Source organism: Protopterus annectens, chromosome 9.part0, assembly GCF_019279795.1.
Source record: "Protopterus annectens isolate FY-2018-M chromosome 9.part0, PAN1.0, whole genome shotgun sequence".
NCBI classification, from domain to species: domain Eukaryota; kingdom Metazoa; phylum Chordata; order Ceratodontiformes; family Protopteridae; genus Protopterus; species Protopterus annectens.
In genome coordinates this window covers 1,140,467,682-1,140,493,399 of record NC_056743.1, presented here as the reverse complement: position 1 = coordinate 1,140,493,399, position 25,718 = coordinate 1,140,467,682, and the positions used below count along the sequence as shown (strand labels likewise).

Below are 25,718 nucleotides of genomic sequence, written 5' to 3'. Positions count from 1 at the left end.
ACCTTTAAGGCATGTCTTAATGACTGGATGAGTTGACACACATTTATACCATGTAAAGCACTGCTTGATGTGAGAAGTAAGCAGTATTCAGTCCTAGATCAACAAGGCAAGAACTTTCATGTTTGTCTACTTAAAAGTGTATACATCTAGGCATCTTATGGTTCACATGATCACTTATTTAGTATTCCTATGTTTCTATGTTTTAAAGGGCAGAAGCTCCTAAATACACTATAAATATTTATGCAGCTCATAAAAAGAACATAGTACAGGACTGTACATTTTGCAAGCTGCATGATTCTGTAATAATAGATAAAATATTTTGTGGTATAAAAATATGAAACACCAGGCATGCTTTTAAGGGAAACTGACTTTGCCTTATCAAAGCTGAGGTTCTGTGCAGAACAAGTATACAGCTTACAGACTAAAATCAGGAAAAGGATTTTAAGAATAAAAACACGTGAGTCAAATGAAAAAACTAAATTTAGAAATAAAGTTAGGATGTGTTGCAAAAGAAGTTCATATGAAAGAGGTGCGAGAATGTATTGTAATGGTGTACATAAAATGTTTCTTCATGGAAAGCTCAAGCCTTATATAGCAGGTCTCACTATGAAAGTAAACAATATTGTGAGTTCCATCAGTTGTGAAGAATTTGTGCTAGAAAATAACATTTCACGCATTGCTGCATAAATGGAAAAACAAATGTGCTCAAAAGAACGTATGTATTGTTGAACAGGTGTGTGGGAATGAGCTGTTTGTAGCTGCTATGAAACTGAAAAAAGCTGACATTTGAAAATGTGGGTTACCTATCAATGGATGAAGACCAAAGGCTCATGTTTTAATTGTCAAGGTTCAACCCATCAATGAGCGGAGTTCCTCCACAGGAAATCACTGTTGGTGAATTGTGCTGGCAGGGATGCCCTTTCTGGGGGGAATTTTCCCCTTCTTCGAGCTGGTGTGACCATGGAGTTGGTATGTATAAGTTTGGGGGACCTGTCCCCCACATTAGTGTTGCAGGGGACAAGCCCCTCCTGAAAAAAAGCTTAAGAGTTTTTCAGCAGTTTTTTTTTCAGCAAATGCAGTTCAGGGAATTCTGATTATCGGTACATTCCATTTCATCCACTCATAGTGGAGGCTGAAACTGCATCAGAAGCACTGACAGAAGAATGAAAGTCAGAGTATTCTTAAAAAATAATGAGAATTAACAAAACGAATGAATTTAAACTACAAACAGGTTCAGAATATAATATTTTGTCTGAAAATGCATTTGAAGCATTGTGATTCAAAGGTACTGAACAGAGAACTTTATGTACTGCACTGGCCCAAAATAAAAAGTTAAGAATTTCAAATATTTGAAGAATTCAGATGTATAATGTTTAATCTATGCTCTCTGTAAATCTCTGTAATAATTTGATTTAATTACAACATTCAGTCTTCTTGGGTAGGAGTCTATCAGCATGGCACATCTTGACTTGGCAATATTTGCCCACTCTTCCTTACAAAAGTGCTGAAAAATCTGTCAGATTGTGAAGGCATCTCTTGTGCACAGCCCTCTGTCATGTTGAAAGGTGAAATTCCTCTTCATCCTCAGCTTTCTAGCAGACACCTGAAGGTTTTGGGCCAAAAGTGACTGGTATTTGGAACTGTTCATAATTCCCTCCACCTTGACAAAAGCCCCAGTTCCAGCTGAAGAAAAGCAAGCCCAAAGCATGATACTGCCACCACCATGCTTCACCGTGGGGATGGTGTTCTTTTGGTGATGCAGTGTTGTTTTTGCGCCAAACGTACATTTTGGAATTGTGGTCAAAAAGTTCAACCTTGGTCTCATCAGACCATAACACATTGTCTCACATGGTTTTAGGAGACTTGATGTATTGTTTTGCAAATTTTAACTGGGCCTGGATGTTTTTTCTATGTATGAAAAAGCTTCCATCTTGCAACCATAACCCATAGTCCAGACATTTGGAGAATATGGGAGATTGTTGTCACATGTAGTACACAACCAGTACTTGCCAGAAAATCATGCAGCTCCTTCAGTGTTGCTGTAGGTCTCCTCGCAGTCTCCCTGACCAGTTTTCATCTTGTCTTTTCACCAATTTTGGAGGGATGTCCAGTTCTTTGCAACGTCACTGTTGTCCCATATTTTCTCCACTTTTTGATGACTGTCTTCACTGTGTTCCATGGTATAGCCCATGCTGTGGAAAATTTTTTGTACCCTTCTCCTGACTGATACCTTTCAAAAATTAGATCCCTTTGATGCTTTGTAACCTCTCTGCGAACAATGGCTTTTGCTGTAGCAGGCAACTGAGTAAATGTCAGGAAAATCCTACTAGGACAGCTGAACTTTATTTGGGGTTAATCAGAGTCTCTTTAATTGATGGCAGTTGTGTACCCAAAAAGACCAAATGCTGTAATTAAATCAAAATGTGCTTCAACAAAGTATTAGTTTAAGGGTGTGCACAAACAACAAAGTATTAGTTTAAGGGTGTGCACACTTATGCAACCAGCGTATTGTACATTTTTTATTTTTTATATTTTTTCTCCTAACAGATTTGCTTGTTTTTCAATTGAATTGTACAGGTCATAGGTCACATTAAAGGTGGGAAAAGTTTTGAAATGATTTATTGTGGTCTCATTTTTTTATATCAGAAACCTGGCATTTTAACAGGGGTGTGTAAACTTTTTCTATCCACTGTATTTCAAAATTTAGAGTTCAATTTCTTCTTTAATTTTACAATGATTACATAGATTTGGATTTTATTAAACAAACTTTTATTTCAAATTTTAGAGTTCAAACACTAACAGCCATTTGCTAAACTAAACAGTCTCACACTGAAAACATATTTAGCATGAATAACAGTAAACGTCTCTTCTCTTGTAAATCAGATTAATTGAAAATGCATTTGGCCATTAGTGGATTAAATGTATCTTGGGTCCTGGGTTGTTTTTAGCCATGTCACCTTGCACACATTTTTAGTTGTTTGTCTTTTGGCTTTTCCCGGTTAGGGGTCGCCACAGCAGAACTCCGGTCCACTAATGATTGGCAGTAGATTTTCACAAACACCGAGGTGCCAGCTCAATGTCAACCTTCAATGAAGGCATGCCCATTTACGCATGTCTTTCAAACACCCACCCAAACATGAGGAGGACATGCAGACTCCACACAGAAGGCACTCCCCGCACTCTAGCCGAGAACTTGAGTGGGAGAACCTCTTGCTGTGAAGCAACAATGCTACCGCTGCACCACCGCGGATATATCATGCATAAATACATGCATTCATTGATTCACCATTCTGATTGTTTTAAATTAATTTCTTGCTTAATACAGCATCATTTGTTAGAGTGTGTTTTATATTTATAGCTGTGAACATTTTTTTCCAGTAAGCAATGAAACAAAATACATGAACCAATAAAGACAATTGTGTCAATTTCAGAATATTTCATTTATAAAAAGGCACTTAAATTGCTTTAATTATAATCTACTAATATCTGTACTCAATTATTACAGCTGCTTTAAAAGACTGGGACCATATCACTTGCCTGTTTATAATAATAATGCTCATAGTAAAAGTCTTCCAATTGGGTATATCCAAATGTACACTAGTTCTGCAAAGACAGACTAATGACTAACCTATCAGCTATGAAGAGTTAATTATTTTATCCATAGACATCCCCCAAACCCAGCAATTATAGCTACATTGCAGACTGTATCCTTCTCAGATGTCTGTCTCAAAAAATATAATAATGACCATAGTCCCATATTTCAATTTTGTTTCATGCAAATACACAGTAGCCAAAGTATCCCAGCTTAATTCCCACAGACTGATTAGTGATGCAAAATCAGATTAAAAACTATTTCAAATGACCAGATAAAAGCATGAGGTACTTTAATCCACAGAGTGCCCCCCACCAGCAGTTATAGCCACTTTGTTGATTGTGCACACCCCTTGTCATTATGAAGAAATAAAATTGCATGTAATTTATTGCTAGGTTTGGTTGAACTACATGAAATTGTATAAATATTGCTAGCATCATGCATTAAGATCCAACCATGTGCAGCACAGTATAAACAGAAGAGCATTTATGAGGGAATAACAAATATTAATCACCTCATAATATATCCTAATCCAATATGTACAATGTCTGCAGAAGTAAATGTCATCTGAATTCCACACAAAGGAAACTATTGCTAATGCACTAGTTTGTGCTGGTAACCAACTTTACATTTCAATGTCTCATCTACAAATGCCATGTCTGCTTTGAAGAATAAGTTGCGTATGTCACATAAAAATGTTGTGTGCTGGTGATATTGCCATAACATTTCCTGCACCTGATCAACCTTGCAGTTGGGAACGACTAGCAAACAAAATTCGTAGTTACTAGGCTTGCAGTCCTTGAAACCATTCCTAATTGCTCTTTACCACTGTCTGGTTAAGTGACTTGCTGAATATCAGAGAGTAGGTAAATGAAGGGGAAAAGGTCCAAACCCTGCAACCTTGTCACAAGAAACAACTCATTAACAAGTAGTCAAGAGGTTTTGTCCTCTGTGCCAACTGCCAGAGTAACAGTTTTAACTATATGCATAAATTCTCTATGATCTGATCTTGTAGAGAAGATTGCATCACTGTAATATGCAACAATGGCTACATAATGGATTCTCAAGATCAGACTATTTTGATCATAACTCCAAATAATGCAGACTATCTTACCTGAGAAATGTCAACCTATTTGCAGTTAATGGAGGCTCTTAAGAAGACATTGCAAAATATGTTAATAAAATGAGACATGTTTGGGCTAACTTACACAATCCAGGCCTATTAATGAACTAATTTATTCTTCAGTAAAATGAATAAAGCAAATCAATAAAATGCAATATAAATGCTGCAGCAGCTTTTGTTCAACTGCCTACAATTCATATAAAAATTAGAAATTTTAATGCATACAACATACTGTTTTTGGGTGGATTACATGCTTGCATGATACCTACATCTCATTTTTGATCTTAAGAATAGCTATCCAGTCTGACATCAGTGTGCGCATGACTGACCTAACTGAATGGCTAATAATGGTGTGTTTTTGCAGCATACACTGAATCAGGTCCCCTCCCACCAGCTATACAAATATCCCATTAGTTGGCTGTCTCATTCCAGTTACCATAAACACTTTTCAAACCCATTAGCATGCATACTACTTTCTTCATTACTTTTACAATCACAAACATTTGGATTTAATTTAAAAATGTATTTCAAATTTTACATAAAAAAACATTGACAACCATTTTTAAATGAAATATACTCACAATGAAAATCAACTTATGAAACACAGTAAGCTTCTCTTCCCTCAAAACTCATATTTAGTGAAAATGGACCTGGCAACAATATGCACACTAGAATTCATATTCAAGTAGCATATAGTGAAGTACTAATTTGTGCATATGTGAAGGGTGCAGGAATTCAAAATATAAATGTGTAATGGATTTGCTAACAGCCTGTGACAGCCCGCTGGACACAAGTGATCCTTTTATGGATCAGCCCAGGAGTACTGTCTGGTTATGTAACTTGGCAGACCCAAACAGCTCATAGCCTTACTCATAAGTATCAAGTGATAGACAAACTTTTGTAGCCCAAATATAGTGCATTTCACACCTGTGTGTGCAAAAAATATTAAATTAAAAAGTAGTCATAGTAAAAATACTAACATTAAACTTGTAGACTTCATGCTGTCCATTTTACTCACAGCTAAATAATAAACACTCTGTAGACATTCAACATAACAAGGATACCAAGGATCATATCCAAAAAAACATGCCTTCTTTTACACCAAACTCTAACAATTGATCCTGACTGAATGTAATGCTCAGTAATTTAACAAAAGTTAATGGAAGCCTGCTTTTTGATGTGGAGGATTAAGATGTAATCTTCTGTGATTTAACAAAAGATAATGGAAGTATGGATTTGTTGTGGTAGATTAAGACTGCTGCAGGCAGTAGCCAAGGTACAGGATTTGACTTTGTGCAATCTATTTAGCTTGATAGTGCTCTGACTGGGGTATTTCTCACACAAACACAAATATCCCCCCCGCACACACACTTCTGCATTCTGTTACTGCAGGTCCCAATGTTGACTGTGTTCACACACACCACCTCTGTGTTCTGGTTTGTTCATTCAAATATACCATTATTGTTGCAGTGCTGCCAGTCCTTGTAACAAAAAAGTGCTTCCAATTACAAAAGAACGTAATGCTGCAGTAAGCATTCAGTTTGTTCACACACTCCAATACTGCTCCAAAAAACCCCGCTCCCATACAGTAAAACAAACAGAACCAACTGTATACCCTACTCTGTGTGTGATTTCAAACCAGACCAATTCCTGAACAGGTATGCATCCTAGCTTCAGTCTCAAAGCACTTACCAATGAGATTAGAGCTTGGAATGATTGTGGCGTAAATCTGGTTTGCCCTTTTTTCTAATTATTGTTGCAGTATGGATTTTTTTCTAAATTCCTGTTGCTTCTCTGACCCCCCCAGCAAACACCACAGGAAAAAAACTGTTCTTACACTGTTGAAGGTACCGATGGAAAAATGAAACAAAGTAGGAAAAAACCTTTGGTAAACCACCACGGCAAAAATTCCAGTAAAATGTGGATAAAATGCTATATTTATTACAAAAACAATAAAATAAAATAAGTCCTTCCAAGTCCAATAAGCGCTTTCGGCAATTTGCCTTCTTCAGATCGTAAAACCTAGGACTGATATTTTCACTTTTAAAAGACAAATGTCCAATAGAATTCAGACTTAGAAAAGATAATTTGCATCTACCCAATTATAAACATTATACATAACTCATTAAATCACAATTCCTATTGGATTAAAAAGCTACAGGCATAAACCAATGATCTTGTTAAGATAGTACAAACATTAATTTTGCACCTATCACGTTCGTTCAAGATTTGGTGCAATTCCATGACAAAAAACTCTCAATGCATAATATGCAGCTATTTTTAGCCAATCGTGAAACAGCATAAAGGCCTATTGCACCACTCTGGTCCCTTTTTAACTTTGGTAATATTTGACTAATCAAAACCTTTGCTGAGAAGCAGGTTCCTTTAACCTGCCAATCAGCTCAACGTAAAAGACAATGGCCATGATACTGCAAATAAGCCTTAGAAATCAGAATGCTTGAGAATTTTTATCTGACATAAATTCCACTCGTACTTCAAATAAACCAGAACATAAACAACAATGAGCATAAACAACAATGCTAGGTCTCCTAGTTTAAAAACTCATCCCTTGACTACATATAATGTGCAAAACAAGGGAAGCATTAAACGTTAAAATAATCTTTAGTGACATAAACTTTTTTGTAGTGAATTTGTTTGCGATCTCACTCAAACCAAAAGGTCATTCATCTCAGTTCAAGGCAAACATTAACATATCTTCTGAATGTAATGTAAATGCAAATGTGTATAAAAAACAAAACAATCTTTCAGTTCGTACTAATCAGCTGCTGCTGGTCAATCGCCCAGCAGCTAAAATAATAAAAAACACACAATATACCAATCGAAAAAGTAGAGTTTGTTAGAAGACAAATCAAATCCCTTACAAAGGGGGGAAGCTAAACATCATTATCCATAGTATTCTCAAAATATAAAGAATTTTTTCACATAACTTTAATTAAGAAAAACATTGAGCATAAACCTGGCTTTACGTGATATCAACTTTACATAGCAAGTTCAAACGCGGTCTCACTAAAGTAAAAAAAAGTGTCATCTCATTATAAGATGAAAAACATTGTCAGATCTTAAAAACAAAATATAGATAAGAGTGTATGTAAAAAACAAAAAGCAAAACAATCTGTCAGTTATTAATATTCAACTACTGCTAGCCAATCGCCCAACAGTAAGAATAGAAAGAATACGTTCAAAACACCAATCAAATGTGTACAAATTGAAACACGGGTGAACAAATCATATCTCTCAAAAGGACTAAACCTCCTTAACCTGCCAATCAGCAAGTTTAACACAAATACATTGAGCAGGGCATCTTGACTACTAAATATTCATAACCTGCTTAGGCCGAGGTCACCAAAGAATACATCGCAAAACACAATCATCCCTAAACAAGATACATTCACTCTTTTTTTGTGGAATGAATCACACACTCACCATGAACAAATAAAGCGCACAACTGGGTTGATCAAGCCCACAATGAAATCATCATGATCTTCAAACAAAATAAAAATAAATACAAATCACAAGAAATATTTAAACTTCGAGTCAATCTAGCAAGAAACAGTCATCTCAATAAAGAGACAGGTGTTTTCGTCTTGCTTGCTAAATCCCCTCTAATAAAATAAAAGAGCATTTATATAAGGAGTAAACATATTATAGTTCATAATACTCATCTATTACTGAATATTCAGTTACTGCTGGCCAATCGCTCAATAGTTAAAGTAAAGGGAATGCACCAATTAAATGTGTACAGATTATAACATTAATGGACAAATCATGTCCCGTTCAGAAAAACGAAACCTTCTGAATCTACCAATCAGCACATTTTGAACAAATGTATTGAGCAAGATATGTTTGCTACTAAGTTAGTCATTCACATTCTGTTTAGGCAAAGGTCACCATAAAAACATTGTAATACTTGAACATCCCTATTCAATATATATTTACTTCCTCTACGAAGGAAGTCACACACTCACTATAAACAAATAAAACATATAACAAGACTGACCAAGCTCCCAGCAAACACCAGGCCCCAAACAGCTGCCTAGATTGCCTTGTGCTGCATCAGGCCCTGCTGTCAACAAATTAATAATCCTTTCCTCAACTCACCACTGGTTGTCTCTTACCTCTTTTGAATTATTTTTTTCTTTCCTAATTATCTCATCTTTGATTCAAGCTCTACTCCTTCACCTCTTGTAATTTAAACAATTTAAGCCTAGTACTCTCACTAGACAATCTTACTATTTTATTTTACTTGCATAAATGGCAACCTTTTCAGCTCTGTTATTTATATTGTACTTGTGTAAATGACAATCCATACCAAATATTAATATTTGCAGTATTCTACCATTTTCTTTCATGCAATATGTTGGTGCTTTCCTCCTGGGTCCTATGCTAAAAATGGATTTCTTTATTTCTCAGACTTTCCAAGTAAATAAATGTCAATAAATAAAATAAAATAATGGAAGACTGCAGCTACTGTGCTATAGATTTGGAATCATACATGACCTCAAACTTACAGGTTCAAGGATTCCAGGACATTGTCAGCATGAATCCCCACTAGGGCCATCAAAATCCTTAACCTTGTCCTTATCAACATGGGGGAACACTGCACTCTCTGGACTGTGACAACCTCACTCATCAGATTAGAACATAAAGCTGTCTCTTTCAAAATAAAAACAAAACCTGGGACATTAGGTAACATGAGAACTTTTAAACATTAATCCAAGGCATGTTTTCTACTTTTAAGTGACATCCTGGAAAAACTTCAAGCACCCTAAACCCACAAAACCCTAATGCCTATGTGAAGTCATTCACAAAAACGTTTTAGAATCATGTACACATCTACACACAGGCAGTGATACCTACCAAAAATAAGCATAGGACTAATGCTAAAAATATGCCATCTTGGTGGAATCCCATCAGTAGTTTGTGGAACAAAAATTTAAGTCTATCAATGCAATATTTGAGGCAAATATATTTGGGAAACATGCCTAGGCTTAAAATGGCCTTTTTTGCATTGTTAACCTAGCAATCACTTATGAACCTAATATATATTATACCATGATTTGGTAAAATGTCTGCTTTTAAAGTGTCCATTACACTGCCAAATAAAACTCTTTAGAGACGATTTTCTCTTTATTGTCTGGCTCACTAGATGTTTCTTTTTCTCTCCTACAGATTTACAGTTGAGAGCACATCCTGGGGACCATTTGTGACATCCATTCAAGGTGTGACAGGGAGCACCAATGATAAGACTTACTGGCAGTTTTTATCTGGCACAGTACCACTGGAACAAGGTGAGTAAAACTCTGGGAAATACCAACTCTGTTCTGCATTGAAGTAGATCATTAGTGTAAAATCTGTTGTGTGACAATGCACACACCTGATCAAACTTGCACTTTGGTTGCTGAATGGAGAATTCTTCTTTCCCTGTTAAGCACTGATCTTGGAGATGATGAAAGACGTGGAGAGTTATGCTACCGTGCATATGTACTATGAGGAATTGTTTCAGTGAAAAACAAATCTGAATTATATGGTTCCCCCAAAAGATTCTTTATCTGAATAAGAAATTCAACCAAAACTGTGACAAATGGATATTCTAAACCCATTGTGCATACAACCAGGCACATTTGCTCTGTACAAAATATCACGTTCAGGCACACAGCCAGATGCCAAAGCTATGCACATAATCACCTAATGTGCTAGTTATCACAAATTCCTCTAAACTTCTTAGTACAAATCTGGACAAAGCCTAAATCAATTGGTGACAAAAGCCCAAAACAAGGGAAAGATTTTAAATATTGCTCTTATAAACTTAGAAGGTTTCTAGAATAATATGGTTTGTGTTCACATGCACTTTTTAAATAAAAGGTCTGAAATGGAAATGTATGCCATTATTTAGTAACTTCAGTCCTCAGTGATTTGCCATAAAACCACACATTTTATGAGGGACAGTTGAGAGGTATGATTCTCAGTTACCTTCCACTGTTTTACATGGTACTGGTAACATGACCTGCACACATTCTGGTCTGCTACATTTATACTCTTAACTGCTGCCCTAGACAGAAACAGTTGCTACTGTCCTGTAGGCAGTCAGATGTCATTGTCCTGAACACTACCGAATACTAATGTCATACCCAAATGCAGATAGTGCACTCTTAGCCATTCATTGTGCTACAGTCAGCGAACAATTTTCACACAAAATCTGACCCCACTGCATTACCCATAACTAAGTATCTGTGTCTACATATAATAAGATATTATTTCACTGTCCATAGTCAATTGCTATTGTCATGCATGCATTTAAGTCTTTTTATCCTCTATATAGTTAACTGCTATCAGAAAGGTGGAAAGAAACATAAGCTGTAGAATCAATAGGAAGACAAAATAACTAATACCTAATACCTCTCAACTGTCCAGATTTTTGGAGAATAACCAGATTTTTGCCTCAAATGTTTGGTCTGTTCCTCATAAAATTTGTGTTTTTCAGGTCTGTGTCCCCCATTATATTAGACTTTGTTCATATTTCTTGCACCATTAAGTTGAGAGTTATGATGCACATTCTAATTAAAACTATCAGAGAAATGGTTGCATTTATGTTTGTTTCTTACTTGGAACCAATATAATTTTCTCCAGAAAGTTAAACATGTTTGTGATACTTCAAAACATGACAATGGGCAGTGCAGTGGTACAGCAGTTAGCATTGTCTCCTCACAGCAGGAGGTTCTCTGGTTTGATTCTCTGTTGGGGTGCCTTCTGTGTGGAGGCTGCATGTTCTCTCTGTATCTGTGTGTGTTTCCTCATACATTCTAAAGGCATATGTCTGGAACATTTCTCCCTGGGCCTCCACTGAAAATGGCCTCTCTCCCAGTCAGACTTTCCCGGTAAACAAATGTTAAATAAATAAATGGCGACAGAACTGACCATTTCCTGTGTGAGACTATGAATTGCTACACATGGTAATACAGGTATACGGCCTGGAATTAGATTACTGTAGCTTTTTGAATGAGCATTTTGTGATAGTACTGTATGCCACACAAGCCCAGGATCTAGAACTTATTTTACTTCAGTGTTACTTGGATCACCGAATGTGAGATTTCTACCTGTCTCATTCTGTGTAGGACTAGGACAGTGCTGATTTTAGGCTGTTTGTTTTATATCTTAAAGCAGCTCATGAGCAGAATGTGAGATGATCCATATTAAAAGTTTTTTTTTCTGCTAATCTTCTGCCCAATGTCTCACCATCAACAAGACATAAAATGTCCCAAATTAGAGTTTTTTTCCCTGTTAGTTTGATAGTTATAGCACACAGAATGTTGACAGGGAACTCCAGCTATTTTATCCCTCTTTTCTCTTCTTAAATATTTATTTTCCTGTTGGTGTTTCACTGTGAGAATATAATCAGAAAATAAAAAAAAATTAAGTTGAAAGGGAGCTTACAAATAGCAATGCAATGGTGTGATGTATATCTAGACAAACAGTGATAACACTGACACACAAACTGCAGAAAAGTACTCAATCTATGCCCGAGAGTTCAGAATCACATTTATTTCTCTACATGCACAGTAATAATATGGGCTAATTTAGGGTTTGTACAGTATCAGATTTTACTTACTTATATTAATTAAAAACAGGTCTCATTTTGCATTCACCTTACAAAGTTATTTGCAGTATTTATGCCACATTGACAAATCTAACTTTTTGTCATAGCTAATAGCTTAGGCTAATATTTACAACTAATTAACACCACAAAAGACATTTGCAGTATCCTGTTAGTTATTCAATTTATTTTTATTTATTTTGCCTGTGTTTACTGGGAAAGTCCAACTGGCTTTAGCTAAACCCCTTTTCATCTGAGGCCCGTGGAGAAAAGTTCCTTAGATTACTTACAGAATGACAGCATACAAATAGTATATAGGAATTTACATAGTGCATTATATTTAAAACAACAGTGTGTATAAATTTACAAAGTACATGAATATTGAAGCAGTGTCTGCATATTTACAATGCATGTATAATGCCATGTATTTTACTTACAAGGTGACTTATGAGTCTAAATCAGTTGTTTTTTGTAAATTGTTTTCCATTTGGTGGTGCAGGGAGAGGGAAAAAATAACATACAGAGTATAAACCATGCATTTTTGTTAAAGAAAGAGATGACCATCTTCTTTAAAACTTTGTTTTGGTGGTTAGTATTTAGATCCACAGTCTTTAGAAAAATAAGAAGAACAAGATAGGAGGTGTTATGGTTTTGTTTAATGTAGCTAGGAGAGGTTCAGTGAAAAAAAAACAGATAGAATAGAAAGTGGAGGAAAGGAAGTAGATAGAACAGTAACAGAATTCTAGATATTAAAGGCATAGAGTGCCTGGAGTAAGGGAACTCTGTGTATGAAAGGTATAGAGTGCCTAGAATAAGGGGACTCCATGTATTAAAGGTATAGAGTGCCCAGAGTAAGGGGACTCCATGTATTAAAGGTATAGAGTGCCCAAAATAAGGGGACTCCATGTATTAAAGGTGTAGAGTGCCCAGAGTAAGGGGACTCCATGTATTAAAGGTATAGAGTGCACAAAATAAGGGGACTCCATGTATTAAAGGTACAGAGTACCCAGAGTAAGGGACCTTTGTGTATTATAGGTATAGAGTACCCAGAGTAAGAAAACTCTGTGCATTAAAGGTATAGAGTGCCCGGAGTAAGGGGGCACCATGTATTAAAAGTATAGAGTGATTGGAGTAAGGGAACTCTATATATGAAAGGTATAGAATGCTCAGAGTAAGGGGACTCCATGCATTAAACTTATAGAGTATCTGGAGTAAGGGAACTTTATATATTAAAGTTATAGAGTGCCCAGAGGAAGGGAACTCTGTCTACTGAAGGTACAGAGTGCCCGGAGTAAGAGAACTCTGTGCATTAAAGGTATAGAGTGCCTGGAGTAAGGGCACTATATGTATTAAAGTTACAGAGTGCCTTGTTGTTGACAAGATCATGACTGTAGAAACTTAGCAAGTATATTAGAGGGTTGAAGGGTAGCAAGTAAGTGATATATATTAGGATGGATAGCAACAGGAGTTCCTAGGTTCAAAGGTGTATACCAGGCTAATGACCACAAGGGCCTTTTTATGCCTAGCCATGCTTCCCAAAAATATATCAAGCAAGTTTGTGTGTTCTAGAGGTTATTTTAAAGAGCATATTTCAAGGGGTATATGTTAACTAGGGGATGTGGGATTAGATATACAGGTGACAGACCATGGGTGAATTTATGATTTCCCATCCACTGGTTCAGGTTACATTTGAATATGGTTAGGGATGAACTCTGCTTCACATGGATGGGAGGCCTGTTCCAGAGTAGGGGTATACTCTGAGACACATGCCTGTCCCTCCGACATGTCCTGTTCATGTCACAAGCAGGGTTTAAGTCCTTGGATCTGATAGTTTTGATACTATTTGTTTTGCAAATATGCAAAAGGCTCATCAGAGCAGGATGCAAGGATGCCTTGTATACCGGCCATAGATCGCTTCTCAACAGTCTGTAGGAGGCAGAGTATTGGGGTAGGGCTTTGAGGGGATTTGCAAAGGACATGTTGTTTACACCTTGTATTCTTTTTGTGAGGAACATCTGTTGATGTTCCAGTTGTTGCATGTGCCTGATCAGATACATACTGTAGGGGTGTTGTACTCAATGTCAGGCCTGATGAAGGCCAAATACAATGGAATGATGACTTATTTGGACCTAGGTGTCATATCCTTGCTTATAAGCTGAGCAACATAGAATTATTTCTTTAATACCTTTGACACATGTTGGTGGAAAGCCAGATCACTGTCTACATATTTCTCCAAATCCCTGACTACAGGGACTACTCTTAGGGCTATATTATCAGTTAGGTAGTTTCCTGCGTAAACAACTTCCCAAAGGATACTATTATGCATTTCTTGGCATTGAGTTAAAAAACATGGCTCTGGCATCAGTTATTTGCTTGTACTAGCCCTTCTTGGAGGTTATTAGTGTTTTTTTAGTGGATATTACTGTCTTGAGTGTAGGCAGAAAGAGGGATGAGAATGAATGGATGTGAAAGGGGTAACAGTAGGGGAAAAGGTAGGAAGAGAGTGAGTAGGACCAGGGTGTGGGGACTAGAGATAAGAAGAGAGGTGGTACCAGTAGAGTTATGGGACTAGGTGGGAGCAGTGAGCAGTGTTTAGGGAGAGCTATGCAAGACTGAGAGTGACCTTGTGGGTGAATGACTGGGCATACGTTCTATAAATTGTATGCTATGCACACAGAGGTAGATAGTTGTGAGACTACTCTGTCATAAAAAATGGATGGAAGCTACAACTTAGCCTGTAATAATGCAGGAGCAGAACCAAATTATCCATCTATGTAAATTATTCCGATGCGTAAAAAAAAAAAAAAGAAAGATCTTTAATTAATTCATTTATTTTTTTGCCAAGACCTGGATCAGAACTACTCTAAAACACGCAGTATTAAATGCATTTGTTTCATGTTCACTGGTTTTAATTCCATTATAATATTGCCATTATAAATCAGAGGGACTGAGTCACATTTTAAACAAGATTTCATGTTGGCAAGGTGTGGGTAAATGTGAAAATAATGATTTAAATGTGGCCTTCTGTTTGCGCTACTCATATTATGCTTACAGTCAGGCTACGGAAAAAAAATAACCTGTTTGCCAATTTCAAACCTAACAATATCATTAGCATAAAGTTTTTAGTTATAATTCAGTAAATATAATCACAAAACTGCATGTTGTTTTATTTTATTGTACTGCAGCACATGCCCCTTTGCACAGTGAAAGGTATACTGCCCCAGTATCACATTCATAGTATGTTATAAAGGTTGGCTACAGATAAGATTACTTCAGTTGTTATAAGTGACTTGCAAATAAGTTATACCTTGTATTTCCCTTAATAAGCTTGTTTATCTAAACTTTCACAAACCAAAGCTGTCAGAATACAGATGCATCCCATGCTTGCCAAACTCACAAAGGAAATGGAAAGAATTATAATCTGCATGTGCTTAAGTCTGATGAGAAAAGTTGGCAGTTAAATGTTCACCTTTTCCCCTTACAAATGTGACTGAGTTAGGAGAGAAATGGCTTAGAATTAATGAGTGGCAAATGGGTTGAGGGACAGAAAATAAGAGACTCTGACTTAATACTGTCTTGTCATTTTCTATCACTTCTGTAGCAAGGTATTTTTGCTCCTGGGGATTATCTTTCAACTTCTTTGTTAAAGAATTGTGGACAAAAGAAAAAATAAAGTATGTGTTTGGGCAGGTGTGGGGGGGGGTGGTTAAAAAGCCAAAATCAGGAACATATTTTTATATACTGATCTTACAGACGTAAAAAGTTGGTCAAACAACAGGTTTTGCATTAGCATGCACTTTCTGAAGGATATGATGTCTGAAAATCAAATGTCTATAATTACGTAGTGACTACTACCAATTTTGCAAGGAACAGACCAAAAATATGAGACAAAAGTCTGATCATTATGCAAAACTTTGGAGAGCTAAGCGGTATGGTCTAGGGTAACCTCACTGTCCACTTTGCTGTTTATTATTTATGTTCTCGTCCATATTACGAATTAAAATTAATGGTACATTAATCTAAAATTTGACTATAACATTGAACCATCCATTGGAAGTTCAGTAATAAGGAATGGAGCACATTCATTTATTTATAACTTTGCTTTCTCATCTCTCCTTCACTTTACAGGTAGTTTGTGTTATTACTCACCAACTCTGAGGTCTTCACTGATAGGTGTCCACTGGTTGCGTCTCTGGATTTGTCTGGTTTCTGCCCACTCTGTTTGCCCTGAGCGCTCACTCCGCTCCCCTTCCTGCCCCCAATTTCCTTCTGCCCCTAGTGGTCCTACTTTTAATCTTCCCTAACTCTTCCCACACCCATTTTCATGGGTTCTAATTTATACAATTCACATATTTACAGTAATTTTGTACTATGGTAGGATAGCATATAAAGGTTTGATTTTCAGTGAGGGATGTAGTAGAAATCATAAAGGACTGGAAGAAAAGCCTGGATTGAGATAGGAATAATTAGGAAGGAGGGAGAAATAAAGAAAAGTAAGAGGAGAAAGAAGGGATAAGTAAGAGTTGAAGGAGTAGGGTATCATTAGAACTGGGTTCTTGTGGATCAAAAAGACTAGAAAAAAAACACTAACATTTATCAAACAGGTGTTACTACATCCCCCACCCCAAGCCCTTACTTAATCCAATCATTTTCTCCAACAAAATCTTATTGGGGTTTTCTAGAAAAAAAAAACTTGTGTGATCTCCCTCCAAAAGTTTCTCTCATAGGGTATGTTATTGTGGTTTAGGGAATGAGTGACCTGTACATCACCATTCTGATCGGAGAATTAACATTCTCCAGCAAGGTGTTAATATACAGGTAATGCCCATTAAAAAATGAGTCTGCCTCCCCACAGCAGCATATTAAGGTTGGCTCAGACCATAACAGAACTAATGCACACCATTTTTTATGCGCAGCAAGCATCAATTTAGCTGTTTATTGTGTAAAATTTTAAAAAAAAGTGTATGTGTGCATATCTGTGTGTGTGTGCATGTGTGTGCATGTGCGCACGCACAAGCACATGCATTCATGAACGTGAGTGAGATCGACTGAGCCATTATTTTACACTCATTAAGCAGCACTTTTGCTGTCTAGCAAGTGTAAAATTAAAAGAAACATTAAAAAAATAAAGAAAGATGCATATATGTGTGTGTGTTTCTGTTTCTGTTTGTGAGTGCATGCATGCTTGCATGCATGAAAGCCCCAGTGTGTGTGGGAGAGAAAGAAAGGGAGAGAGACAGAAAGACTAAGTAATGTCAGCAGCAACGGAGAGGTATGCATACCTCTCAACCTCTTAGTGCCACAAATCTGCACAAAGACCAAAATAAAGGGGGCGGCAGAGGTTCAAAAATAGGAACAGATTTTAAATATTGCTCTTATAAAATTTGAAAGTTGCTAGAATAGCAGGACTTGTGTTAGCATGTACTTTCTGATGGAAATAAGGTCTGAAACTCAAATGTATGTCATTATTTAGTGACTTCAATCCCCAATGATTGCCAACAAGCCATAACTTTTATGAGTAAGGAACCGAAAGATGGCTATATCTGGATGTTTTTGAAAATCTTAAATTTTGGATGTAAAATATTTCCTGCAACTCGATTTACATAAACTGCAGGATGTTTGAAAGATTAGGTGGATGAACTATTTTACATCAAAATATATAAAAAAAATAATATAGTGGACAGGGGCCGTGGGTGTTGACTTGTCGGAACATGGGCTAAATTCTTGGCTAGGCTTGTAAGGGCCTCAGGGCCAATAGCCTATTAACTTCCTATGATCCTATAATAAAAAAAAAAGAAAATACTGTAATTAAAACTCTTTGCAGACAGCCCATTCTCTAAGCTTAATAATGTGCATGTGTTACTGTGTAAATAATGCCCTTCCAGGGGTGTAGAGGCCCTCCACCTGTGGAGTTGGGCTATCAGAATACCCCTGGCATGCATTAGTTACACAGTAACAAACACCTTATTGGGCATTAATACTTGCATAGTATAGGCCACACCTGCTGTGATGTCATGTGTTTGATCACATCGCCAGTGTCCAACTTGAGATGACTGAAAACTGACAATCTTCCTTAAAGGTCATCTAGTGAGTCACTGAAACAGCAGCTTGATCAGCTAGGTTCTAATCTACACTTAAACGTTTATTCTCTAAGAGAAAAAAGATGCCATTTTCTCTCCTACTCTGCAATTAAATTTTCCCAGGTTACTGGTATCTAACACAGACCATGAGTCATTATCATCACCTAGCCCCACTCCCCTCACAGGAGATGTTACCTTTGCAGAAACCCTCATTCTGCTGACAGAGTTTTATAGATTGGGTCATTTATGTTTCATCTCCAAAAAAGAGGGATCATAAGCTAATAAAGTTGGAATATCCTCAATACTAAGCTATACGCCCTCATTAAAACAAAAACAAAACATTACTCAGGCTGCAGGCAAAAAAACACAGGTTCTCACGCCCTTGCTAGAAAAAAAATAGACAAATAGGTTATACAGAACTATTCTGGAGAGACAAGGACTTTACATGAGTTTAAGAAAGACTATTCTGTCTAGTTATTGTTTAGCTTACAAATCACAGAAAAAATTCAGTTGATATAGTTCCTCTATTTGCCTGCTACTAGAACAAGACTCCATCATTATGTTATTGAAACTGTGTACAATTCTAATCCTTGGAACAACTAGACTAATTGTGTCAGGAAAAAAATACATACATATATATATATATATATATACATATATATATATATACACACACATATAATCTCAGAATGTTTGTCATTCTCTGGGGTACAGTGATGCTGAAGTTAGTATATATAAGTAGTAAGGGTGTGTGGGGAGATATAGTCCCCATGTCAGAGAGTAAACTGCACTACAAATATTGTTTAATGCAAGTACAGTGAGTTCAACAGCCCCCTTTTTTTTTTAAATGTACCTTACATTTTGAAGCTGCATGACTCAGAATAATGGATCTTTCGATTACATTAGGGGAGTTACTATGAACAGATATGGCAAAAGACACAGCACGTTTTTGAAAGCATCAGTCAAGACAATGAACTAGTGTATCCCATGGTGTAGTGTCATATTTCTACTTCTAGTGTAGGTCCAAGAAGTCATATAATCACTCCTTGATTACAATATCAGGGAAGAACATTTCCATTGCTTTGTGGCTGCACATTGATATATGTTCATAACACCACCAAGGCATTGATGAGACTGGAAGCAATTACTTGTGAGAAAAAGGAACTTTTATTGTTTAGGACTCTCCCTGGGATTCAATAATGCCTACAGTTAAGTGTTCACTGTTCTAAGTGAACAGACAACACAGGCACAGCTCATACCTTCTTCCTCCTAATTTTAGTTTCCTACTGATATTCTTGCAACTTTACATACTGACAGGGATTCATAAAGGTCACCACAAAGTGTAGACCACATGTACACAATGTAATCTTTCTGAGTGACTAGAAAGCACAAAAAATGTGATAAGAATTTTACTGAATACATATTGTTTACCCTTAGTGTAGGCTTTATTGAATCTGGCCCTCTTATTTGGCTTTTCCTGGGATACAGCAATGCACTTAAAGTGTGATAAATCCTAACACTAGTGGTTAAATAATGATGTTCTCAATGAATTGGCAGACATATTCTCTAACTCCCCTACATCTAGCATAAACTTGTATGGTTTCACACAGCTAATTAATTATATGGTTTAATACAACTAATTAGTAGTCCCACACATTATAGTATGACATCAAATTCCTTATTTCATAGGATCCTAGTATCAAGCCATAGCAAATTCACCACCAGAGGTACAATGTCACACTCTCTCAGTAACCATAGAACCAGGCATCTCACACACCCACTTAAACAGCATGTTTATAAAACAACATGCAACCTGTCCAAGTGTTACCTAGAAATATTCATCACTACACTATCTGTTTTACAGGAATATCCTAAAAATCCTCCCCTTTGATGGTGCTGTAAATGAATTCTGTACAACTTTCCTACATATCGTAAATAACCTTGCACCTCCTGGAAGAAAGAGGCTAAAAATAAATAATCCAATATGGCTATGCAAAAAGAGTAGAATGTTAATACAGAATACAGAAAAAGCATGGACAAAATTGCAGATACATAAAAGACCACAATATCTTCAGAACTTCAGAATGCACCGTATGTGTACTAAACACAAATAAATGAAGACAAAAAACTATACTATAGCAATATTCAGAGCAATAATAAATAAAATCCTAAAAAAAATTCTGGTCAGCCATTTAAAAAAATCTTACATCCCAGCCACAACAATTCAACCTTAACCCCTCTCACAGTAATTCACCACTCAAAAGCTACAACAGAATTCAATTCTTATTTCATAAACAGCATAGCATCCCTAACCAAGGATTCCACAAAATCTAATCCCAACCCTGCCCAACAGCAACATATCACCACATCCACTTTCACCTTCAAACTTGTTCCCACATCCTATATAAATCTACTCTTAAACATACTCAAAACATGTTTTATTTCAGCTGACCTTCTAAGTGAGTACCTTAAAATAGCAGCCAATAGCATTCCCTGTCCTGTCTTAATCCTTATAAATAGGTCATTCCAGGAATCCCACCTTCCCTCTCTCTGGGAAAAAAAAATCATACATTATCCCTTTACACAAAGGAAGGAATTCAGTAGGCTTTACTAACTTTAGATCTATAGCATTCTTATCCTCTCACTTTCCAAAATGCCTGAAAAATGTATTCAAAAGCAATTGCTAAACTATCTCCTGCAAGAACTCCTATTCCCCACACATCACTACTTATGTACCTCCCAAAGTAATAACACTGCACTTCTAACCTTTACAGATATTGTCAATAAAACTAGACATATCAGCAAACTAGTCTTTGCTTTATTTCTACACTTGTTGAAAGCCTTCCACACACTTTGTCACAGCAAATTTCTATTTCAAATATCTTCAACAGGTCTATCTCAGCCCACCCTTCTATGGTCTAAAATTAACTTTTCAATAGGCATCATTCAGTAAAATATCACCCCCCCCTCAGTACCTCCCAGTCACCAGCAGTATACCACAAGGCTATCTTTGGTACCCTCCTCTTTTAATATCTTCAACATAACCCTCCACATATTCACACAACAGGCTTCCCTAGTACAATATGTTGATAATTCCATGGTCTTATGCACATCAGACAACCTGGCACATCTCCAAAAATTGACCCAGGATGATTTAACAGCCATCGAAACATAGTTTTGTAGCTCACAACACATGCTCATCACCCTCAAAAAAAAAGAAACGTTTTTCCCCCTCAAATACCACTCTTGTGAAAAAACAAAATCTAAAGTCCTCTTTATTAAAAATAAAACAAATACACCTATCACAGCAGGTTATTTGGGATGACAGTGGATGATAATCTTAAATTTGACCTGCATATACAAAATTGCATTAAAAAAAATCACCAAAAACTAGGAATGCTCTACAGAAACAAAAACTTTCTCACCATTGCAACTAAAACTACATTTGCCACTACTTACCTCTTCCCTTCATTACTTTATGGTGCTTCCATACTTACTAACCTCCAGGCATCACAAAAATCAAAACTTGAACAACACTAGTAAAGTGGCTAAATTTGCAGCAAACACCCATTTCAGAACCCACCACTGTATAGCACTAAAAAGCTTAAATTGGTTAGAACAACCCCATTAACTAGCATACACAGCTTCTTACCACCTCCAAAATTATCCAGCATCCATTTGCTTGTCCAGCACTAAATATTGTTCTACACAGCTATATTTCCAATTGGTCATTATGATCCAGTGACCAAAAAATCCTCTCTGTTCACAAATCTATCAGATCTTACTCAAATACCAAAAATTGCAGATGCCCATACACTTGCAACATGAAATTTATTGTATAAGCACTTTTGTCCTTAAAATTATACTGGACTTTTTCAGGTATATGTGGTGTCCATTTTTAAAACATTTATATACTAAAAATAATGCTGTCATCTAGTGGATGAAAGTGTGAAAGACAGCTTAGAATTAAAAAAAAAAACTGTAACAAAGAAACTAACAGGTTTTTAAGACACTATAAAAATAAATACAATTTCAAACCTTAAACCTTTTGTACATTAATAAACTGGTGATGGAAACTCTATCACTGATACCAGGAGGATTTGTCACATTTAATAAAATCCTTTGTCTAAGTGCTTTTACTGTTGTCCTAGTATAAAATGCTGTGTAGGTACAGCATTGACCCAGATAAACCCTGAGGCATTGCAACTGAATTTCCCATTAGCATAAATCGTTGTGATGTAATTACCCACAGTGAAACTGGAGCCATCCTGTATAAATCTACACTGGCTGCATGCTCCACATTTAAACATGCCTTTTGCAGCCATGTGTTTCTCTCATTTTCTATGAGGCAACTTTTCAAAGGTGTTCTTCAAGTTAACACCCTTCTTGTAAACCACCATTGGATTCTACACAAGTTTCCCATCCAGCCCTTGTGTTCTAATATACATGGTCCAGTTATATGACAGGATATTCTTCACCTCCTTAGTTGCACTGTTGTAACTGCATTCATAGGACCTAGCAAACTGTTGTGTGCCACTACTAGGAAGACTACTGTTCCAGGGTGCATGACCTGATGATGTCCAACCTAAACTATTGACCTTTTCTTTCTTTGACAATGTCGGCAACCAATACTGCTATAAAACTCAATGGGTAATCCCTCTCATGAAACATCCTAATTAAGGTCTTAACCTATTGTTCAAATATGTTGTCTGCAGATACCAACTAGCATAACCTTATAAATTGTTTTAACAATGTTTCTTCTACCAAATGAGTTGATTGTTGTTAAACTATAAAAAGCTAACAGAGTATGTTGATTTTCTAGAAATAGTGGACATAAAACATCCCTGTTCAATGTCCTTTGAAATTGCTGTATCTAGAAAATCACATTTAAATGTTAAAAATTAGTGGTGTTGCCAGACCAAATAATAAACACATCATCCAAGAAACATAGGTAGCGCTTAATATTGGTACTGCATATGGAGAGAACACAAAATTCCTCTCCCATTACCACAAAATGATGTTGGCAAATACAGGGGCTGCCAATGCTCCCATGGCTACACCCCTTATCTGCTTGAAATATTCTGCTTCAAAATATACAAATTTATTACTTAATACCAAGTCCACAGCTTCAACAACCATATCAATAATCCATGTAGTTAATTTCAAACCACTAATTAAAGCTTCCTGTAGCCATTGCAACCCTTCATCATAGGGGATGATGAAGAATAGGTCTTTGACATCCACAGTCAAAAATATTACTTCATCATTGAAAGGGACCTGGTGCAATATATCCAAGAAATGCCAAGTGTCTTTCAAAACGTATTTTTATCATAAATAAAAAAGATCTCAAGACTTTGTCTACAAATTTCACTAGGGGTTCAGTTTTTGACTGCTGTGTTGCTACTATAGAATGGCGAGTTGGGTCAGTACTTGATGTATGCACTTTTGGTATGCCAAATATGTTTGGAATTATTGGATTCACCACTCTAAAATACTCAAAAGTGGTGGAGTCTAGACCAGAATTAGTAACAAGCTCCTCCAACCAATAATCAATCCTCCTATATGTCAAGTTGATCTCATCCACACTGACATTAAGGAAAAATACTGCCATCATTCAGGAAATGTAAATTTTTTTGTGAATATAGAATGCAGTCCATTGCCACTGCTCCACCAGCTTTGTCTGATTTCATAATCCTAACTGAACGGTAAGAAGAAAGTTCTTTGACTAGATTAATTTCATCTTTCGATTAAAATGACCTGACTCTCCATTCAAACCTCTTATCTCTTTCTCACAAGCAGATTCAAAGGATACCAAAAACAGATTCAGCGGTGGTATAAGAATTTGCCCCTATGACTATCATCATTGAAAAAAATGGGTGAAATGTAACTTATGTACAAACAGTTTCAGTTCAGGAATCCCATCCACCATGTCAAATTTCCTTATAGGAATAAAGATAAACTCCTAACAAAATAAATTACCAAATAAAGGAGTAATTTTTAAGTGACTGTAGTTAAAAATATTAAAATCTTTAAATTGGTGCACTATACCATCCTCGGAAGGGAAATGATCCCACTTCATCACTGCCATTGTCTTCAGTAACCCTTTGTTGCATGGGCTTCCTCCCTCTGGAAGTTAATCCTCACTGGCAAGTTGTTGCCATCCTGAGAATTTGACCTGTGGTTTCTGTTGTATATCCCCGGTGAATGTCATAAACCCCTCAGTTCATCCAAAAAAAAAACCTTTGCCTTGTTCAGGTCATTGCTAACCCATGTGTTGTTGGCACCCTCATCAAAATTGTTGACTGCTCATCCCTGCCCTCACTCTTACCAACACATAATGGGTATGCCTGATTTGTTTGGTACTGGACCCGGTTCCTTCCCAACTTCTACTCTTTCCTACATTTAATGCTGTTGCATTCTCTGTCAATTCCCCCCAAATACCAGATATTTGTCCTTAAGGCTGTCAAACAGTAAATCCTTAGTATTTTCTTTCTACAGTTTTCTAACTTTCACCCTCCAGCTTCTTTAATGTCCTTTCATTGTTCATGTATAAAATCTCCATATACTTGAGACCAGTCTGATCAAAAAAATAAAGTAAATCATCATATAAAGGTTTTTCTTCATGTACTCCATTGGGAAATTTATATAAATGTAGCCCCATCAGGACTCTTTTAACTGAAATACTGTCTCTAAAATATAAATTGTCCAACAGGAGCCTCCTATACTTAGACAGAAGTTTCTCAAACTTATTCATTTTCACTTTTAAGGCAATTTTCATATCAGGGGCTACAATGTGTGGCTGACCAGAAAGGTGCAACCATTGCATAAACCAGTTATTAAAAGTAAAATTAACTACAGTATAAATGTTATTATTCCATACATTCAATCTGGCTCCTTCCACTGTAAATCCAGCAAAACTTCTGGGCATGGTCTGAAATCATATTTTGTTGCTAAGGCATGGAACGCCTTATTTACATACTTCAAGTCTATACCCTCTCTCCAGTTCTTTTAAACCATTCTGAGAGACTTCTCAGCCAAAATAGCCAAAGTATAATTCTGTTCTTGTTCAGCCCCAGGATAAACTATATTTCTAAATATGAACAAGTACCAAGTCATACCTTATAACTCCTTAATCTCCTTTTTTCACTCACTTCCTTATTCAATTACTCTCCCCTGACTCTCTTTCTAAATATGCCATAATCCTGTTTTTTTTCTCTCACTTCATATTGCAGTTACTGCTTAATTATACTAACTTATCTTTAATTTATTTATAACCTGGCTAAAATTTCACTAAGTATTAAATCATTGTCA

At 36.4% G+C, this 25,718-nt stretch overlaps 1 protein-coding gene across 1 annotated transcript in view; it reads left to right on the top strand.

Moving 5' to 3' along the window:
- Window positions 1-25,718, top strand: part of LOC122811874 (cobalamin binding intrinsic factor-like) — a 206,904-nt gene that overhangs the window by 128,778 nt on the left and 52,408 nt on the right. The window contains exon 8 of the mRNA XM_044084009.1: window positions 9,906-10,024. Within this exon, the coding sequence (XP_043939944.1) occupies window positions 9,906-10,024 (119 nt within the window). The remainder of the gene's footprint in view (window positions 1-9,905; window positions 10,025-25,718) is intronic.